This window comes from Podarcis vaucheri (assembly GCF_965113315.1).
Source record: "Podarcis vaucheri genome assembly, chromosome: 9".
In the NCBI taxonomy this organism is placed as follows: Eukaryota; Metazoa; Chordata; class Lepidosauria; order Squamata; family Lacertidae; genus Podarcis; species Podarcis vaucheri.
Window position 1 is genome coordinate 61,231,794 of NC_138767.1, and position 19,858 is coordinate 61,251,651.

General features: G+C 40.6%; 1 protein-coding gene and 1 long non-coding RNA gene across 6 annotated transcripts in view; one reads left to right on the top strand and one right to left on the bottom strand.

Moving 5' to 3' along the window:
- The first annotated feature begins 411 nt into the window (after positions 1-411).
- LOC309540963 lies at positions 412-4,671 on the top strand. Its single transcript, XR_014223583.1, has 2 exons — positions 412-2,481; positions 2,893-4,671. It is a non-coding gene; the product is annotated as an uncharacterized lncRNA (long non-coding RNA).
- Positions 2,994-19,858, bottom strand: part of CORIN (corin, serine peptidase) — a 104,422-nt gene continuing 87,557 nt past the window's right edge. For all 5 annotated transcript variants that reach the window (XM_082238081.1, XM_082238080.1, XM_082238083.1 and 2 more), the window contains exons 17-22: positions 14,781-14,903; positions 14,203-14,252; positions 12,485-12,659; positions 10,176-10,447; positions 8,060-8,193; positions 2,994-7,164 (exon numbers count right to left, since the gene is read on the bottom strand). In XM_082238081.1, the coding sequence (XP_082094207.1) occupies positions 6,982-7,164; positions 8,060-8,193; positions 10,176-10,447; positions 12,485-12,659; positions 14,203-14,252; positions 14,781-14,903 (937 nt within the window). In that variant the 3' untranslated portion in view covers positions 2,994-6,981. The remainder of the gene's footprint in view (positions 7,165-8,059; positions 8,194-10,175; positions 10,448-12,484; positions 12,660-14,202; positions 14,253-14,780; positions 14,904-19,858) is intronic.

Here is a 19,858-nt window from a genome sequence, read left to right on the forward strand (position 1 = left end):
AATAACACTTGCAAACTGAAGCTTGAGGACCATTTGGCGTTCATAGAAATTGTCATTCCTGCATCTCACCGAAACATTTGTCCAGTGCTATTTTTCTAGAAAAAGAGGTGCCGGAACTCACTCATTCTCTTATAATGGCATAGGTGCCCGTCTAAGAGGTGCCGGAATTGAGTTCTGGTGAGTTCCAGACGGAAACAAGCTCTGCATTTGTCACTCGCAACTAACTCATCTCACTGCTTTCAGTAGGATTTACAGTAAACTCCAATTAAGTTCAGTGGAGCTGACTCCCAGGTAAGTGACCACAGCATTGTAACCTGAGAAAGGCTGCCTCAGGTTTGAGAAGGTCCTTGGCAAAGTAATTTCTGGTGAGCCCCTTCCTACATCAATGCCCGCCAGTCCTGTGGACTTACCTGACAGCAGTAAGCAGTACTGTTTATTTCCAACAGTGACATAGCACCAGTCTGGAGCATGGAAGATCACCAAGTTGGCTGTTGCACCATTCTTCAAACGAGTCGCAGGCGAAAGGATACCCAGGGCAGGGTAGGAATCAATAGTCCCAGCAGACGTCCAAGGCTATTGGCAGTCCTGCATGTGAATTACAACAAACTTTGGTTCAGGTCATTTATAGGTGAATGTTAAATCTTCATAAAGTCACTTACGGCAAAAAAAAATCTAGCACCTAAGTGCAGTCATGTTAGCTTAGTAGCACAGGAGTATCCCAATTCAGAAGATTATTTGCTATATAAACATCAGAATGGGTTATACTCTATCAAAGGTCTTTGATGCATCCATGGAAGGTATGTATGTGGTCCAGTCTACCCACACGCTTCAGGACTGCCTATTTGTTAGAAAAAGATTAACTGCCCTATATGTTTCAGTTCCACAGTTGAGGTGGTGACTAGAAGAACATTACTAGCCAAAAAGTACTTTGCAATTATATCCCCATCATTGATTGATTAGGATTTTTCTTAAATAACACTTAACCCCCACTATACTTACAACTTTAAGCATTTTAGCAGCTACTGAAGCACTTAAATCAATTTTCTACAGCCTCAGATACTATGAAGTTGGGGTTGCTTGACTGCAAAGCACATATTGAAAGGTGATTGTTTCACGTGCCGTCTCAGCCTATTAGGAAATGAGGGAAAGCACCACAGGAAAACCCATTTCAGGAAATGCCTTCAAAAATAGTCCTGTATAATACTGCTCAGCTCTGCAATGCTTTTTTTGATGAATAGTGATCTCTTAATTTGCAAGAAATAGATTTTTCACCTCATCAATGACCTTGAAGAGCAATCAGATTGGCTCAGGGCTAGAGGTCCCTATATCAGCTGCCTGGGTTCTTGGTCAGTTCTCAGGCCCTCCCTCCTCTTCCTAAGTGCCACAGCAGCAGCAGAAGAGACAGCAAGCCGCACAAAAGCTTCAGAGCTACCACTGAGGTGCCAGGCTAGTTGCATGCTACTGAGACTACACAGACTCTGTCTGTGAGAGTCAGGAAAAGTTGGAACCGCCAGCTCCTAGATAAACTCCCATTCTGGGCTGCTTCACTGCCAAAGCTCCAACCTTGCTGACCTGGAGAAACTACTAATTCATTAATTAAAAGATGATAAAAAAGAATTGTTGCATAACGTGGTCACTCAAAAGATTTGAGTACCACTGGCCTGGCATATATTCATCTTTGATATCGCTATTTACCTGTACCATAGGTGCTGGCCATGTTCTAAAACAGCCTCTCCCAACCTGGTGCCTTCCCTCCATATGCTGTGGACCACAACTCATGTTGGCTGGGGCTGGTGGAAGTTGCAGTCTAAAGCACCCAGCGGGCACCATTTGTGAGAGACTCCCGTAACAATGCATTGATCATGCAAACTTTTGCACCTTTCCTCATTTTTTGGAGAACTATGTAGTCAACAGCAGTTTCTATGATCACAATAGTTTTGGATTTAAATGTAAATCTTTTAACCATTATGCCCAGTGATGTTATTTCCAGCACGCCACAAAATGGTACATCCTAATATATGTTAAATTAACTGAGAAATTCTGCATTTGTGTAACTCATTTCACAGCAAGTCTTTAATTAATGTGCTGTGGTTATGCACATGTATAGAGTGACAACCTTTTTATTTTAACTTTTCCTGCTGCTGAAATTAGCGAATGAAATTAGCTATGGACACAGCAAGGAAATGGACTTGGGGTGCATTCATGACTATTGCATGGTGAAAATGAGATTTCACATGCTCTTCTACAATGAGCCAGGCAATCGATACAAAGGCCAGGTTAATTAAAGAGTCTTACCTTCTGAAATTGTCCAGTATTCATCACTCCATCCATATATTTGTCAACAAGGCACAGCAGTGTTGTTCTTCCTTTAAGATGTTGGTCTTCCAAGATGGTGGTCTAAAACTCCCATTATCGCTGATCATTCTTCATGCTGGCTGGAGCTGATGTGTGTTGGAGTTCACAATGTTCTTTACAACAGAGGTAAGCTATGCAACAGCTTTACCTATTGACCATTAGATAAGCATTCACATTATACTGTTTTAGAAGCCTGCTAAAACCTATCTTTATTATTTAAACAAGCCTATCCAGATATATACTTTAGTATTTGCTTTATTACTGCATTATTAGTAATTATTTTATATTACTTTATCTACACTATTAATTTGTTTATGGTTGCATGATGCTCCTAAATATATGAAATGGAGCCCCTGAGACTCCCAGGTGTTCTGCTAATAAGATCTAAATAAGATTCCTTTACATGTCATGGCCAGTCTACAACATATCTCTCCATTACAAAAAGAATACCATATCTTAATAGATCCCATATGTTATTACTGCATCAAGGCCCCAACAACTCAGTGGGTATTAACAAACTCACTCCTTTTCTTTCAGTGATATGAGAGATGCCAGTTGATCTGCACACAAAGAGAATGGCTCAGAACCTCTATTCAATCTGATATGCTATTGTGAAGGGAGAAGGGGAGCTGAAACGATTTTTGTTCACAGAATTTATTTTGAAAAAATAAATATGTGCATTTTTGCTCACTTTGGGTTTAAATTAAAACAAATCATTTTGCTTACATGACATTGGTTACATATGCTGCTTTCCTAGCGGCAGTAAAACAACACTGGGAGTACAAATCTCATCAAAGGCTCCTTTCTCACAATTGTTGGATACATTTGATTGTCTCTCTACAACCACACATCTGGAGACATCTGGTACTTTAAAAACCACACTTCGGATGACATCTGGTTCCTTAAAACCCACACCACATACAAATATTTGCATAAGCATACATAGGAGGGGGGAAGCAGTATAAAAATACCATGTATAAAATAATAGAAATATATTTTCTCTACGTGGAATGTTGTGGGGGAAATGAGAGTGAAATGAGAGTACTGTTTTCAGGAGAAATATGATATGAGCCCTAGCACACAGTCTCTCAAAGAATGGCAAAGACAATGCAGAGCTAATAAGCGAATGGCCATGAAGGCAGAGGGGCTAGAAGATGAGTAGGCAACCTTTTTGCCTCTGAGAGTCAAATGCAATGGTGGCCTGTGAATTGGGAGGCTGCATGCAGGCGGTGAATGTGGGGGAGGCCTGGGTGAGCCCCTTCCCCAAGACACTTTTCCTCCTCATCATCTCCATCTCTCTGTGCAGGCATCAGGAGATCCTATCATGCCCCTCCTGCTGCCTCGCTTATCAGTGCTAGGAAGGTTGAGAAGCTATTCCTAGGGCTAAAAGCTGAGCAACAGGGAGGGAGGAATCAGCTGGAGATTCCAAAAGGATTCACAAAAGTTGGCTGAGGGCTGCATGCAGCCTGCGCACCACAGGATGACCACATGTAAGGTAGGGGGGGGGAACCTAACAGGGCTAGGGAACAGGAATTCCCAAGTATTTTATGCAGTGAGTGAAAATTAGGGAAGAGTAGGCTATAGGGAGGAGAGACCAACTGGAATAGGGCAGGCCAGAACCTCACATACTGAATTGAACCAGTTAGCTAGATCCAGGACTCTGCTAAACAGCTGCAAATATAACGTTTTAAGTGTGTTTTAAATGCATTATGCAAATATGACACTAGATGGTGATGGTGAGCTTATGGCAAATTCACTGAATTTATGAACACTTGACTTCTGTTTTTGAAATGTGTCCTTCAGGAATACTTTTTAAAATCTTTGTCTAGGATAACGAACGTTAAATATCTATTTGTAATTTGTAAGATTAATTTCTAAAAGTTAGTTTAAAAGAGTTTCTTCTTCGAGTTTACATGTTGATTTATGTAGCTAAGGATTTTTTCCTACATAGATCAATGTACAAATGACCTACAGATCAGTCCACAACTGGCCTATGATAAACTCTGTAGATTTTCTCAACTGCAGCCATACTTGTATTTGAGTTTTTGGTGGTTCAGTACACACAGCAAAGGGGCTACACACATATATATTGTATACTGGGAGAAAAACTGTCTACAGCCATGGTTTGAATAAGAATACAGCTATCCTGTTTATGTGATCATGTACATGAAAGGAAAGGCTAGCATGATACAGGCTGTACACATGGGAAACTGAAGCCTTTTTCATGATAATGGCTGCATTTTTCCAGCAGCTGAAAGCACGAAGATGGCAACCATATACAATCTTCCTTTATACAATAGTGTACCCACATACAGAGTCACACGGTAAAATTTGTCAGTGTGGACTGGACCTTCATTACTAACCAGTTGTGGTTCAGACTACCTGTATTCAAGACAATAATGCCTGCAACCTACCTTATCCAGGGGAGAAATCTGCTCAGTTTTTCTGTGCCCCAATTCCACAGAATGAACAAAAACATAGAAAAGTACAGCGTTTTCTTTGTGGTTAAGAAAGTAGAAACAAATACAGCTTTTCAATGCACATAAATAGCAACATTTAGTACTACAGTGGACATTTATCTATTACAAGCTCCATAAGGTGCATCAAAAGAGGAGGCGAGGTTACGAGTTCTGTAACAGTAGTCAGGAGTATGTGACTCATAGTCCTGCAGGTTATGACCGAATGTTTCAAACAGTGTTTCAAAACCTCTTTCGGCTTTGAAAAATGTGTTTCAGACCTCTCTGTATGTAGACTTAGAAAGGCTTTCACTGGGTTGCGTTTCCAGTCTTCTACGGTTTTCAAAGGGAGGACTGAAAAACAGCTGCTTCATTATATTGTTTCAGGTGCCACTTCACAAGATGGGTTGTACCAAAGCAGTACACACTTCTATAAGCGTGGGACAAACTGCACTGAATTAATGAATGTTCCATGAGAGATTCCAAAACTAAACAAATTGTTTGCCTGTCTTGTATAGCCTTTGCCCAAATGCAGACTGAAGCGAGGCAGGCAAGGTTTTCTCTCCTATAATTCCTCAGAAGGGGATGATGGCCAAGTAGCTCCCCTATACAACCTCACCAGGAAACTACTGCTGTGTTAGACAGTGGCCTTTAACCTGTGTTTTAGAAGCCCCAGAGAGGCCTTATAGAATTCCATAATGCATGTTTTCTGCCTGAATGCGGTGCCTGTTCTAAAACAATCTTTCCTGAAGCTGAAAGACTTATCTGCTCTCCAACCATCTGGTGTGTGCCGCATCTTTTCCTGCAGATCCTGTGGGATAAGGCAGAATTATGACAAAGCTAGATCTTGAAAATTATAAATCACATGCTTGGAGCCTGGGACTAGAGAGGAAAAGCCTCCAACTTGGATATTCTCCTAGTCGGAAAATATAGTCTTACTAAGCAAGGAGGCTTTGTGAATGATTTAACTATAGCTTTTATGACTGGTTATTTATAGTTTTTAGGAACAAATTTAGATTCCAGGAGGATACTTGTTGACTTACAAGAGTTTTTCATTTTTCATTGTAAATCCTATGGGATTACCTCTGTGATGCCGCAAAAGTTAGGACTACCTTGTTAAGAACACTGCAAGGATTGGGATGAGGTGCTGTCCACACAATAAGCTATAGGACCACTTCCTGCTTAAGAGGCGATTTCATTTTGCATCTTGTAATTTGGGAAGGAAAGAAACCATTATATGACATTCTCACTGGCACATGGATCTATTCATTCCATGAAACCACCCAATTCTATTGCAGCCACTGTGGTTAGGATCTCCATGCAAAAGGATCCAAGTCTTAAGTGCTTTCTTTAGGTTGTTCAGTCCAGAATAAGCCTAACATGCTAGTCTTAGAAGTTAAGTTGTATGGAAATCATTTTAACCAGTTTTGTGGGTTATACTGGTGGTTCTTGATTTTAAATCTGTTATTCGTTTTATGGCAACCTTGTTTTAAAATGATTGGTTGACTGTTGCCATAGAATTAGGTTTGCTGTGTCTGTATTGTTTTGCTTTCCCTTGTAATGTGTATGTGATGACCACTGGTCATTATTAAGCAATAAATCTGTATCCAAAAACATGCAAAATTTGATAGCACATAAAACACCCAATTCTCTTAAAGTGAGTGGAGTCCAGATTAACTTGGTGGAACCAAGAGGACAAACTAGAGTTTTAAAAAGGACTACTTATGAATAGATGTGCCCATCACCTTTGCAAATTTACAAACTATTCACTGCAAGAGATAGAAGCTGAAATTCTCTATCAGCAAATATATGTTTTTCTCTTGGTGTTTTAGAAAGCTAGTACTTCTACACAACCCCTAATGGTTTATCTCAAATACCACATTAGAAATGTGTTTATTTTTTCCTTTACGCATTCTGTTGTGAGTCTATGTGAAAGGTAACACAACACTGCTAAAGAAAAAATGCCAGAAATGATTACAAAAATATTTGACCAATTACCCAGAAAGCATCTTTGGCACCAGAGGATATACCCATTCTTTTACTCTGCTCTGTTGCCTGTCATCTGCAACCCACAGAATTTATAATTCAACAGGTTTCTTCATTTCAACCTCTTCATTGTTCTGGTGCGCTGCCTTTTTGTCAGTCAGCGCAGAATTCCTATCCTGAAGAATTAGTGGAGAAGAAATGTGTGGATGTAGATTTGCCTTTCAATCCATTCAACGAAGTGAGACACATTGCTATAAACTCCAGGTCCCAAAATTTTGGAAAAGCAGACAGAGCCCCAAGAGGTTAAGCCAAACAATGTCCAGCGTCCAGCAGGCTGCTCGCATACAAGGGGTCCTCCACTGTCACCCTGTAAAGATATAGAGGTTATTCCACAGCATAAGGCTGCCCTTGGGAGTGAGCAACAAAACTGGACGAACTGATCATAGAAAATAACACGATCGGGATGGTTGTTGAATAGTTCCTGTGATCTGTCTTTAATGGGGGGGACTGGCATCATCTGTGCTCCCTTAGGTATATTTTGACTCCTCACTGTATCAAGGTCTTCACAATTACCAGCCGTGTAGCTATATAGCCCTTTCTTGATTTTCATGCAGTTGTTTTGGAAAAGGCATCCTGTCTTTTGATGAGGATGGCTCATAGCAAGGACATTACACAGTGAAGCTCCAGCACCAGCACTGGCTTTCCATAATCCTTTCAGATACAATTCAAGGTTTTAGATTTACAATCCAGATCGGAATGGTTTGGCTGTATCTGCCTCCTAACCTATATCCCTTCACATCTCCTAGCATCAGCCAAGATGGTGTCAAGGATCATTGTGAGGGATGCTTGAAAGATATGGTTACCGGACAAATGCTCTAGGTTTTTCTAGAACCACCACCCAGCTTTCTTTGTTTGCTTGCTGTTATATAACCTGACTTTCCTTCAGGGAGCTAGGATAGAAGTTTAACATCTCAACAAACCCTGTGAAGCAAGCTGAACTAAGAGCCATTCTCTCCAGGTCATCTAATGAGATTTTAAGCTGAGAAGGATTTGTAAAAAAAGGTACAGTAACTTTTACCTTTATTTAGGACTCAAAGCTAACAAAATAGCCATTTCCCTCTATCACGTGAGCTAGTTACTTTTTGTTCTATTGGGCTAATTTGGGTAGAGTACTCATAATTTGCAGCTACAGTTTTCATAAATTTCTCTCTGTGTGTGCACAGTCTTGTGTTTGTGTTTTTTTCTCTCCAGAACTGTCTTACCATGCAAGAGTCCACAGTGCCAGATTCATAGCCTGCACATAACATCCTGGCGGTAATGGTTTTCATGTCGAAGTACGACTGGCACTGTTCTAAGGAAATAATACGAACTTCTCCTTCCTGAAGTTTGAAAGGCACTAAATGGGGTAGGGGGGAACAACTTTAGTCAAACCATATACAGCTATGCAAAAATACCATCAAATCCACACTGTTTTGTTGTATAAAGTGAAGAGATTATTAACAGTCTGTTTACTGGCTTGGTTGCACCAAGCTTAAACAAAGATCAGACTATGTCCAGTCTTTATTTAGCATTCTTTCTTATTTACATGACAATGATCCTGATGCTCATTGCTTGTTGGGTGTTTCTATGTCTTGCTATAAAACATTCATTCACTCCACATTTTTCAATACATTTCTGTTGTCACTTTCCTAACTGCAAAAAGTTGTTGAGTATCATCATCATGATTTTGTCATGCAAGGGTGATCAAGGACTGCCCCTTAAAGCTCTTTCTTGATAGCTTGCTACAAAATCAATTTCTTATTCTCTGTGCAGATTCAAAACAATCTCCTCTTTGGCTGCACAGCCTCTGGCAAAATTATGAAACTATGATCTCAGATTAATAGTTTTGCCAGGGTGTATGAACCTGCTTTGTGGGGAACTGATGTTACTTTGGAACTAATATGATCTGTACATGTGCCTGCTGGCTGACCACCTGCTCAAAATTTGAAAACAAAACATATTTTGTTCCCGAGCACAATTCAAAGTGTTGGTGGTGACCTTTAAAGCACTAAACAGCTCGGCCCAGTATACCTGAAGGAGCGTCTCCACCCCCATCGTTCAGCCCGGACACTGAGGTCCAGCTTTGAGGGCCTTCTGGTGGCTCCCTCACTGCGAAAAGTGAGGTTACAGGGAACCAGGCAGAGGGCCTTCTTGGTAGTGGCACCCGCCCTGTGGAAGGCCCTCCCATCAGATGTCAAGGAAATAAACAACTGTCCGACTTTTAGAAGACATCTGAAGGCAGCCCTGTTTAGGGAAGTTTTTAATGTTTAAAGTTTTATTCTGTTTTTAATATTCTGTTGAAAGCCGCCCAGAGTGGCTGGGAAAACCCAGCCATATGGGCAGGGTAGAAATAGTAAATTATTATTATTATTATTATTATTATTATTATTATTATTATTATTATTATTCTAGTACAAAACTTTGAAAAGTTTCCTATGAAAGTTAGAGGCTACACAACCACCTGCCATAGATTTTTCAGGTACCATTTCCCAGCACTATGTCTTGCTCCCATTACTTAAATCTCTATTTAGATTTTAATCTACTGTCTTCAATATATACTTGTTTATGCTCTTTCCTTTTCCAGTGGGTCACCTCTCACTGCTTTAAAACATGATAGCGGCAGTATGGGCTACCACCACGCGTCACTTACACAAAGCTGAACAGGACTAGTTCAGAAAACTTTGCAATCCCAAGAGCAGGATCCCTTGGGGTGTCACAGACTCTCAACTCTCACAAAACTACACAGTATGGAAGGTACATCCCCTACATTCCCTATAATGTCACGTAAGATGACAAGATGCACATTTCAGATTATGCACAATATGGAAGATAAGCCCTAGCATCACTTTTCAGATCGCAGGCTGCTTTCACTAGTACCTCTGAAATATAGTGCCAACCCAAGTGACTGAAAGTCCTGGCTAATGACTGCAAGCCGTCACAGATTCCCATTAGCACTGTAGATGTTGCTACCAACCCTCAAAGTTCCTGGACATTCTGAGAACACTACTTTCCTTGGCAGGATACTTCCCACCTCCAGGAAGCCTCATACACACACATTTTATGCAAGGGCCTAGGGTTCTTATTGCAGCTAAACAGTAATGAAAATGCAGGCACACATACAATTCTCTCCCTTCTTTGTATTCCAGTCCCTATTCAGTTCAGTGTAAAGTGAGAACAAGCTGTGGACTTTGGGTTTATATTGTGCATTCTAATATTCCATAATACACAGCAAAGATTCGTCATTAGTGTTGAAACAGTAAAATTTCCACTAAGATAACTAACAGAAGTCAATGGAAGATAAACAGATTTGTGTTTAAATATGGAAAACATTAGTCTTACTTTTGTTGCCCATGTGTCCCCAACCGGTGATGTAGCAATAGGTATCTGGCTCAACTAGCCGCTCCCTGCTGGGTAGACAGATTGGCCGTACATAGCTTGTCTCATTGATGTCTTCATTGAGTTCCACAATGCTTATATCATAATCCACAACAGCACGGTTATAACGGGGGTGCAGAATAATAGTCTTCACCATGCGGGTCTGCATGAAGACTGAAGGATGATCCAAATTGTTGATGCCAAACACCACTTTCCACACAGCAGGGCTTTCTCTCCTTGTGAAGAGGAAAGAAATAATATATGCCGTTAGTTCTGAATTTATCTCTTTCCAAAACTTCAAATGCTGACATTCTTGGAATAAGCAGATTTCTTAGATGTACTTCAATCAGGGTCCAGGCCTAGTTATGGCATTAAAACTGCCTTGTGCACTATGTGGACTAATCTATGATGTGAGAATTACTATGGGAGTGTTGATTCTTCTAGACATTTTGGCAGGCTTTCAATAGTGTTGATCATAGTACAGCATAACTGTATAACCCTTGCCCATGTTCCACTTGAGGACATAATCTTTCCTTCTAGAATGTTTCCAGATCCTTAACTCTGAGTCACAGTGCACTATGAGGAGATTACACTGCACAATAATATATAGGGGGAATAGTATTGAGACAACAGACCAGAGAACAAAAGAATGCACTATTCTGTAAAACAATGAAGAAGAAATACTGATTATTATGCAGATTGCTACAGAATAAAGAAGGACTGAATGAAACAGTATTCAAATCAAACCAGCAACTCAGTTATAATGTGAGATTAGAATGTACCAAATATGGATAAAAGGGAGATAGAGAGAAATGTCAGGCAAGCAAGCGGAGCCTAATTGGTATAATGAAGGGAAATAAGTGTGTGCAACAGCATGGCTAAACTTAGAAATGGGAGACAAGAGAAAGAGCAGAAGTGGAAAAGGAAAGAACTATGAACAGATACAGAAATTGCTCTATTATAGATTCTGTAACTTCTCTCTCTTTTAAAAAAAGCATTTATACAGCAGATGCCACACGAGTTGAATAAATCATTGGTATCTACAGAGTTTGAGATGCAGGCAATACTGAGACAAACATATTAATGGACTGCTTGTCCATCCGCAAACAGAACTAGTGTTTCAAATGCCTTTAAAGTGTTTGATTTTGACACAAAGGCTATTAATAACATGGCATGCAGAGGCTGGAAAGTCAAATCATAAAGATATTTCTCTCCTCAGAGATTTGTTCCATTTTTCAATCCCCTGAGCCCAAACAAGGAAAGACTTTTCAATTTTAAATGCATATCCTTGGGCCAATAAAAAGTCATATTGTGAAAGTGTTATCTAATAATAGCAAACTAACCATGCATTTAAAAAATCTCAGACATCATATTATGAGTGCTGCGTTTCAAAGTGATGTTTATAAATGATAGTCAGCATGTGATGTTTCTGAGTGTGAGGGGCAATCATAACTGTACTGGATTTATAATTCAGGAATTAAGAGGGGGATAGTAAATCTCCCTCTTCCTACAGTTTGGGCTACTGTACAAGCTAGAAGACATATTTGCTGCTCCACCCACTTTTTGACGTTAGTTCCACTCACCACACTCACATACCAGCCCTGGAAAGTTACCCATGAGGAAATGCTTCTAAATGCAAGCTGGGATTAGTCACCGGAGAAAAGCAGTTTTCAATAAGATCAGTGTAACATTTGTATTACCTCTTCCAGCCCACAGGGTTTAATCCATGTGCCCGATGAACATTGTGCAACACCAGTTTAGGAATGATATATGTGCCTCTAACAAAGCATTCAAGGGGCGCGGGTGGCGCTGGGGTCTAAACCACAGAGCCTAGGACTTTCTGATCAGAAGGTCGGCAATTCGAATCCCTGCGACGGGGTGAGCTCCCGTTGCTCGGTCCCTGCTCCTGCCAACCTAGCCATTCAAAAGTACATCAAAGTGCAAGTAGATAAATAAGTACTGCTCCGGCGGGAAGGTAAATGGCGTTTCCGTGCGCTGCTCTGGTTCGCCAGAAGCAGCTTAGTCATGCTGGCCACATGACCCGGAAGCTGTGCGCCGGCTCCCTCGGCCAGTAAAGTGAGATGAGCGCCGCAACCCCAGAGTCGGTCACGACTAGACTTAATGGTCAGGGATCCCCTTTACCTTTTACCTAACATTTGTATTACCTCTTCCAGCCCAAAGGATTTAATCCACGGGCTTGCTGAACATTGTGCAACACCAGTTTAGGAATGATTTATATGTGCCTCTAACAAAGCATTCTCAGCACCACTCACCCTTCAAAGCAGTGTGCCACAGTCAAGACCCATTTCTTTGCAATGAGGACACAGCCACATATATGCCCACTTGGCTCACTCTGCAGGGAGCACTGCCAAGGCCATCGTCCTGGGCGACTGGTCCTGCCACCAAGGATCCTCTTGCTCATGCGAGCTGCAGGGCGGCGGCCACAGTCTGTTAAGAAACATATGAAGCATTTTGCTGCAAAGGACCAGAATATTCAGTTGGCCACAATATGCTGAAGAGCCCATCTGAGGAACAAGGACTCCTCAGCAGTAAAATGAAGACTTATGAATAAGCTACTCCTCATGAGTAGACCAAATCTGCATGCAGACGGCTTGCAGCTGTGTTCTATATAGGGAGCACCCAGTTCAGCTGCAAGCACAGTGTGCCGGAACAACCTATTTTCATCAGTTCCCTGATTTGCGTTTCCCTGCCACCTAGGTGCTCACTAGAATACACACACGTCATGCTTAGACATCAGACTGTTTCTGGACCTTGTTTCTTGTACTTCCCAGGTATTTGGATTCTGGACCATGGACGTAGCCAAGGGAGGTGGGGGGCAGCTTCCCCCCCCCCAATCATTTAAATCAATAAAAATACTGAGGTTCTGCCCCCCTAACACAAATCCTGGCACACCCATGTGTACCACCTGAAATACAGTGAAATAATTTGGTAGTGTGGTGTCATCTTCAGAATTGGTCACTTTAGTGCTCACCCTTAACGCTCGATCATTTATCTCTGTAAACACCATATACTTTGCTCCCTTTTGGGGGGGGGAACTATCTCAATTAAGCCCCAAGGTCTGCAAACTCCCAAAGTATGCCAATTGACAAATATTATGTGTCTTTTGTCAAACTATTTATGAAGCCAAAATTACTCCACCCATGCACAACAAGGTCTCAGTAGACTTGGGGTAACCTCAGTTTTCAGAAACACAAAAAACATTAAGGAAGGAACCCCCAACACACAATAATGAGAACCAAGTGTGCTCAGTGATACAGAATTCTGCCTGAGGGGGTGAAACTGAAAACTTAGAAGGAGGCAGAATGGAAAAGAATAGTGGAAGAAGATATTTAGAAACAGAGGGAGTCATCACATTGTCAGGGTAGGTCATTTTTTGGTTCACAATGAAATGCTGATTTTAGATGTCCCAAGGGATGGAAGTGAGAGGTGTCCGTAAATATCAACAGCAAATTAATCAAGGATATTAACCAACAGGGAGTGGGAACAGAATGAAGCATCTAAGAAGCAGGTATGGCTGAAGAAGAGGAGCACTCTACATTGCAGCATTTTGTTGTAGGTCCCACTAGTCAATGGCTATTAGTAATGATGGTCATATGGGACACATGGGCACTAAGTCACTGAATGCAAGTTTCTAGGGAGTCACAGCAGAGCTTCCTCATGGGTTGTATCCAACCAAGTCATAGTCTGAGCAGACCCACTGAAATCAGTAGACTTGACCAACTTAAGCCTACTGATTTCAATGGGTCCATTGGATATACCCTGTTCCCTTTAAACCCTAATTGTGGGCTTCTTGGGAGGAATCTGTTTCCCATTGCGTTAAGCCAGATGTTGGTCTAGGTGGATCTTTCAAGGAAATTCCTAGACTCTTAAGCAGCCATGTGTATTCTTAGAAATCAGTGGGACATGTTGGTGATTTCCAAGTTACCTACCCAATTTCCTTCTTCGTAGTTAGATAAGTTATGTAGCTTACCTTCTTTGGTGCAGAGAAGGGAAACCATACTCCTGCTTCTGCATGGCAACCTACAGACAGAGATACAAAACTTTTGTGAAGAACAGGGTTTTTACACATACACTCCACCTGTTTAGTATATAAGCACATGGATCATTTATCCACTGAATTTCTCTTACAGGCACCAATGGTCTTCCTATCTCATTAAACAAAGTACTTCAAAATTGGAGAGCTCTTGATTTTTAGAAGCAATATTTTTGTATTTAATTTATACCAGCAGATTATGTGAGTTTGATCTGGCAAACATCCGTTTTATCACTGTCAATGAGATTTTGGAATCTGCTTATAAAACTTTCAGGTGGCTTTGTATACAAAGTGTTTAAGTGTTAAAAGGAATGTGAAAGGTCACATTTCTGACATGAACTAATAAACTATGAATTTGAATCCTTCAGTGTGAAATTTGAAATTTTATACAGGCATTCAAAATACCAAGTGTCAACATCTAAATCCCCAAAGTTTCTGGTTTGAAAAAAATTACCGTTTTTAAAGCATAATTTCATTTTCACTCTATCTACAATAGAAGCACAGCTATTTCTCACCCTTTCACCAAAAGGGCCTGCAATGTGGATATATTTTTTGTCTCCCAGTCAGAGTGTAGATTTAGCCATTTCTCATATGGTGGCTGCTCATACTCTGGGACGATTTCTGTCACAGGTGGCCCCCTGAAATAAACACACATTGAAGGTAGCTTAGTACATTTGTTGATATTAGAATCTGAAACTTTTGAATGGAAAGAAAGAGGATGCCTCAGTTGCAGAGGAAATGTATTCCATGTGCACTCCATGGAAAACCCTTATTGTTGCTAAAGCTGAAAGCTCATCATTACCATGTGCTCACTGCTTAGTATATAGGGTATTTGGACACCAGAGCCATTACCACCAGATGCTTTCAGCATAGGCAGGCAGAGGCTATATGTAAAGTGCTTTTAAACATTATCCTCCCTGTACACAGGGTTGGCACAAGTAAGGGTTTTTCTGTGGCCTTCAAATGGGATAAGTAATTTCTAAGACAGCTCTCAAACAGGCAATTGAATTATATCCTACTTCTGCATATGTTTCAGGGAGAGATTTTTCCAAAGTTGGACCAGATAGCATTTTATTATATTATTACAGAGAATATGTCTGACTTCCAGAAGAAGAAATGAGACTTGGAAATGGAAATTGCAAGAGTTCTCTCTAGTGGCTCAAAGCATAGCTCATTTTTCTTTACATCTGTCTAATGCATTACTGTTTTGTTATAATGTTAATGACTGCATTCAGTGTTTGTGGTCTCTGTGGATTTCTTCTTCCTGGCCATTCTTCCCTTACCCATTATGTGTCTGTCAATCTAATTCCCACTGCTTTTCTAATAAGATATTATCAGGCGTATTCATAGAGAGCAATGCTTCCCCCCCTTAAGCTGATCAAGGGAACTATTCAGATAGAAGAATATCTCAGATTGTATTGAAATCCAGAATCTCTTTTTAAAAAGGCTCAGAAGCAAATAATCAGATCTGGCAAGTCAGCAAGTCCAGTTTCTGCATCCCTTTGGGTTTTGGGTAACTAAATTTTCCTTCTGTATTCAAAGCTCTCTATTACAAGGCTATTCATGCAAACACTTAAGCCCTAAGGGATGCTATTGATTCATCAGGTACTAACATTTCACTAAATTATTCCTTCTCCCTTTGTGCTCCCCCAAATCAGTTAATTCACACCTGGAAGGGGCAATGAGATCCAGTCTTTAAAAAAAAATCCTTAAAAGATTTCTCTTAATATATTTTGTCAGGCAGATGTCAAAGTTGAATTTTCAATAGAGCATAATAAAGTCATGCTAAATAATTTTCACACCACTCCAGAATATGGAATCATTTTGTTGATAAAAGAAGTTGTGGGCCCAGGTGCAATGGAGCCGTGGTGGGGAGCACAGGCAATAAATCAATACCAGGAGGCATGTGTCAGATTTAAGTTGGCCACTACTTTATTGATTACAGATGCAAAGGTTTGGTGAAGGCATTGGACATGGATCCAACGATCCACCAGCTAGCAGATGAATTGGAGTTAACCAAATTTAGGGGTCTGCCTATGACGTGAACCGCATCCATAAAACCCATTTGATAGCTAGTATAGGCACTGTGGCCCTTCAGCCTCTGAACTGGGTGTCTGGAAAAAAGTACCTCTCTCTAAGATCCCTAAGGGAGATTTCCCCGTTGAGCAGGGTAGGTGAGCCCACCTCCCGGCTGCCTCTCTTGCTTCAGCCAAAGCCTGTTCTGCCACTCAAGTTGGCTAGCTCCGACAACTCACCACCAAACTTACTCCACCTGCAACCAATCCAACAAGCCATTGCCGATTGCAAATTAAGTGCTCATCATCTGGTTTGAACAGGGTCCCATCATTATGTATGATTTCAGGGTGTGGAACCAGCCTTCTGTCACGGTCCTACACTATCCACCCCATCACTCTGTCCCCTTTCCTTTGCTCTCTATTTACTCAGGTGGGCCTGAGGCCTCACTCATCAGCTTGGACCAGATGAATGTCATGGTGGGGTATTTGGAATGTAAAATGTTTATGGCCATGACAGCGATTAAGGAAGCTGCTCCCAGTGAAAGGGGGGGAAATAGGACCTATGCCTAGCCTACGTTCAACTATGCCAGGTTCTTGGCTAGGATTAAGAAAGACCCATTAGTGCCACTTTTCACACTGCAGTTTTAGCTGTACAAAATACAGAAAACAGGAATACAACAAATGTGTGTTTGCAAACTTTGTATCCAATATATGCACTCATTTAGGAGCTCTGGTTGGCAACCTGCTGATAGCGGTTTTGGTGGCAAATGTGGGTTTGCATTGACCTAATGCACCATCCCGCCACTGGCTGCCCTTATACACCACAGCCACTGCTTCACCAGCATCCCACTGCCAACCGCCCTTACCTGAAAGACTGCTTCCTCCAATATGTACCTACTCAGACCTTAAAATCCTCCTTGGAGGCCCTGTTCCACATGGCCACACTGAATGAAATGAGGTGGGTAATCATCAGGGAGAAAACTCTTTCAGTAATAGAACTCTACTAAGACCTTTTAAATAAGTTTTGCAGTCTGGGCCTCTCCGTTTTTAAATATGTGGTATTATATTGTGGGTGACTGTAGTGTCTGCTGTATTTCTTTAGTTTTTTATGGTTTTACAGTGGTACCTCTGGTTACGTACTTAATTCATTCCAGAGGTTCGCTCTTAATCTGAAACCATTCTTACCCTTTGTTACCTCGAGAACGAATTAAGTACTTAACCCGAGGTACCACTGTATCGTTGCTGTTGATATTATTCACACTGTGACACTGCAATTTTAATTGAACTTAATTAATGAATCAATTAGTAAGGGCCAATTTTTATTGGTGCATTTAAGACTTAGAGGAACACTTGTATATTTTTACAAGGCCATCTTAGCCCTGATATGTAAGTGAAATAGGCTATGAAAAAGCAAATGTCATTAAATACTGCTTTTTGTTTATTTAATTGTAAGTGATCTTCCATATTGAATTTTGGGTGATTATTTAAACATAACCTATCAAATAATTCAATGGTTAGAAGAGAGATGATTAATGAACTAAAAAACATCTACTCACTTAACAATATCTAGAACCTGATAATATATTTTTAAGAATGTTACAACTGGCCATGTACTTGTTTGTATCTATTAAATCTATATATCCTTCCCTTCCTTCCCACAGAGCTCAGAGTAGCATTTAATTTATGCATTTAACAGGTCCAGGGAGTCTGCTTCTGTGAAGAGTGCACCACTGGAATAGGAAACTCAGGCAGCAGCACAAACTACAACTTCAATGAACAGCGATTTCTGTTTTCACGCTTATCACCAACATCACTTCCCATGATGAGAAAAGCTTCAGGGTTATGACGGAAAGGCTAATTGTCTGGGTGGATTTGCGACACTCCACTAAAGCAATGAGAAAGGAAGCATGAGTAATTCACACTTCCTCTGTCAGCTATTACACAATCCAAAGAGCTGGAGATGCATATGCATCCCATGAGGAGATGCCGAATCACTGGTGGTTCCTTTCCAACTAGTTGAGTACAATATCTGAAACCATTCTCTGTACCTGCTGAACAGGCAACTGAAAATGGATTAGAATTGCCCTGTAAAGGGCTGATTCACACATACCTATTGATGTATTGAAAACCATCATTGTAGACCCTCCAAGTGTCCCTATTTTCCAGAGACGTCCCTGATTTAGAGAAGCCGTCCTGGTTTCTGATTTGATCCTAGAATGCCCCACTTTTCCTTAGGATGTCCCTATTTTCACTGGAGAATGTTGGAGGGTATGGAATTATCCAACCCCCGAGCCATCTGAAGGCAATCTTGTATAGGGAAGTGGTTTTTTAAAATGTTTAATGTTTTATTCTGGTTTTTTTGTATGTTTGAAGCTGCCCAGAGTGGCTGAGGCAACCAAGTAAGATTTGTGGGGTATAAATAGTAAAATTATCATTTTGGAATGGGACTTCCCTATTTTCATTGGAGAAATGTTGAAGGATATGTCCTTGGCTGGCTGGCTTGCATGTATGAACTGAGTAATCACAGATCATATGTTGTGGCAAAACAATCACAACCCCTCAATTTCAGTGCTTTTCCATGGATTCTGTTCACACATTCAGGTATGAATAATCAAGCCCTCGTTCACACATGCATATACATCACTTGATTTTTCTACATTTGATAACTGGTTGTTGAATGTTTCTCAACTCCATTGAAAAATACAGCATTTGAGGACATTTGAAGTTCTAGCTGTACTGTTAGATCTGAGATGGCCCATGCAAATGAATGGACATGTGTGAACCAACCCCAAATATCAAGTGATGAGAAATCAAGGGAAGTAAATGTAATCTGTTTTGACATAGTCTTCATAACTACAGTCAACACTGACTGCAGAATAGGTTGTTTTAGATGCTTGATTGCATAAACAAACAAACAAACACTCTTTTTTGCCCTATAAATTTCAATTTTTAGGTCAAAATTAATGACACGAGACTTGATATATATCTGTAGCAAGCAATTTTTTCCAAACAGTGTTCCTCCTCAGCTGATATAATAATAAATTTACTTCTGCAGAAAATGCTTTGGGAAAGGAACTGGAGAATCATGAAAAATACTTCTTAAAATCCTCCAAGTTCCTTAAGGGGCACCACTACACTCTGCAGCTGATCAAAATCTATTTCTCAGTTTCAGCTAGATTTATTTTAGAATGATTTAAAACAGGTACTAAGCTTTTACCAAGCACACTGCAGATTAATGAACAAAAGTGATATTTTGGAAAGGCTTGTATGTCAGAGCAGCCAAATGGAAGTAATCTGAGCAGAACTGGTGGAATGAACAAGATTCAGGTCCTTCCTTTGGATGTTATTGACTTCATGGCTTATTTATCATACATTTCTCTGACATATTAAATAATTAGTTCTGCAAGAGCGATCTAGCATATTGCACATGGTGAACTGTTTATTGCCTGCAGTTAGTGTGGTATAGTTTGTTTTCTTCTACTCTTCATTTCTGAAGTTTGGAATTAGGGGAACTTAAAAAGATTGTACTCCATCCAAAGTCATTACAAGCTGAACCTAACCTCCAATGAAGTTCTGGC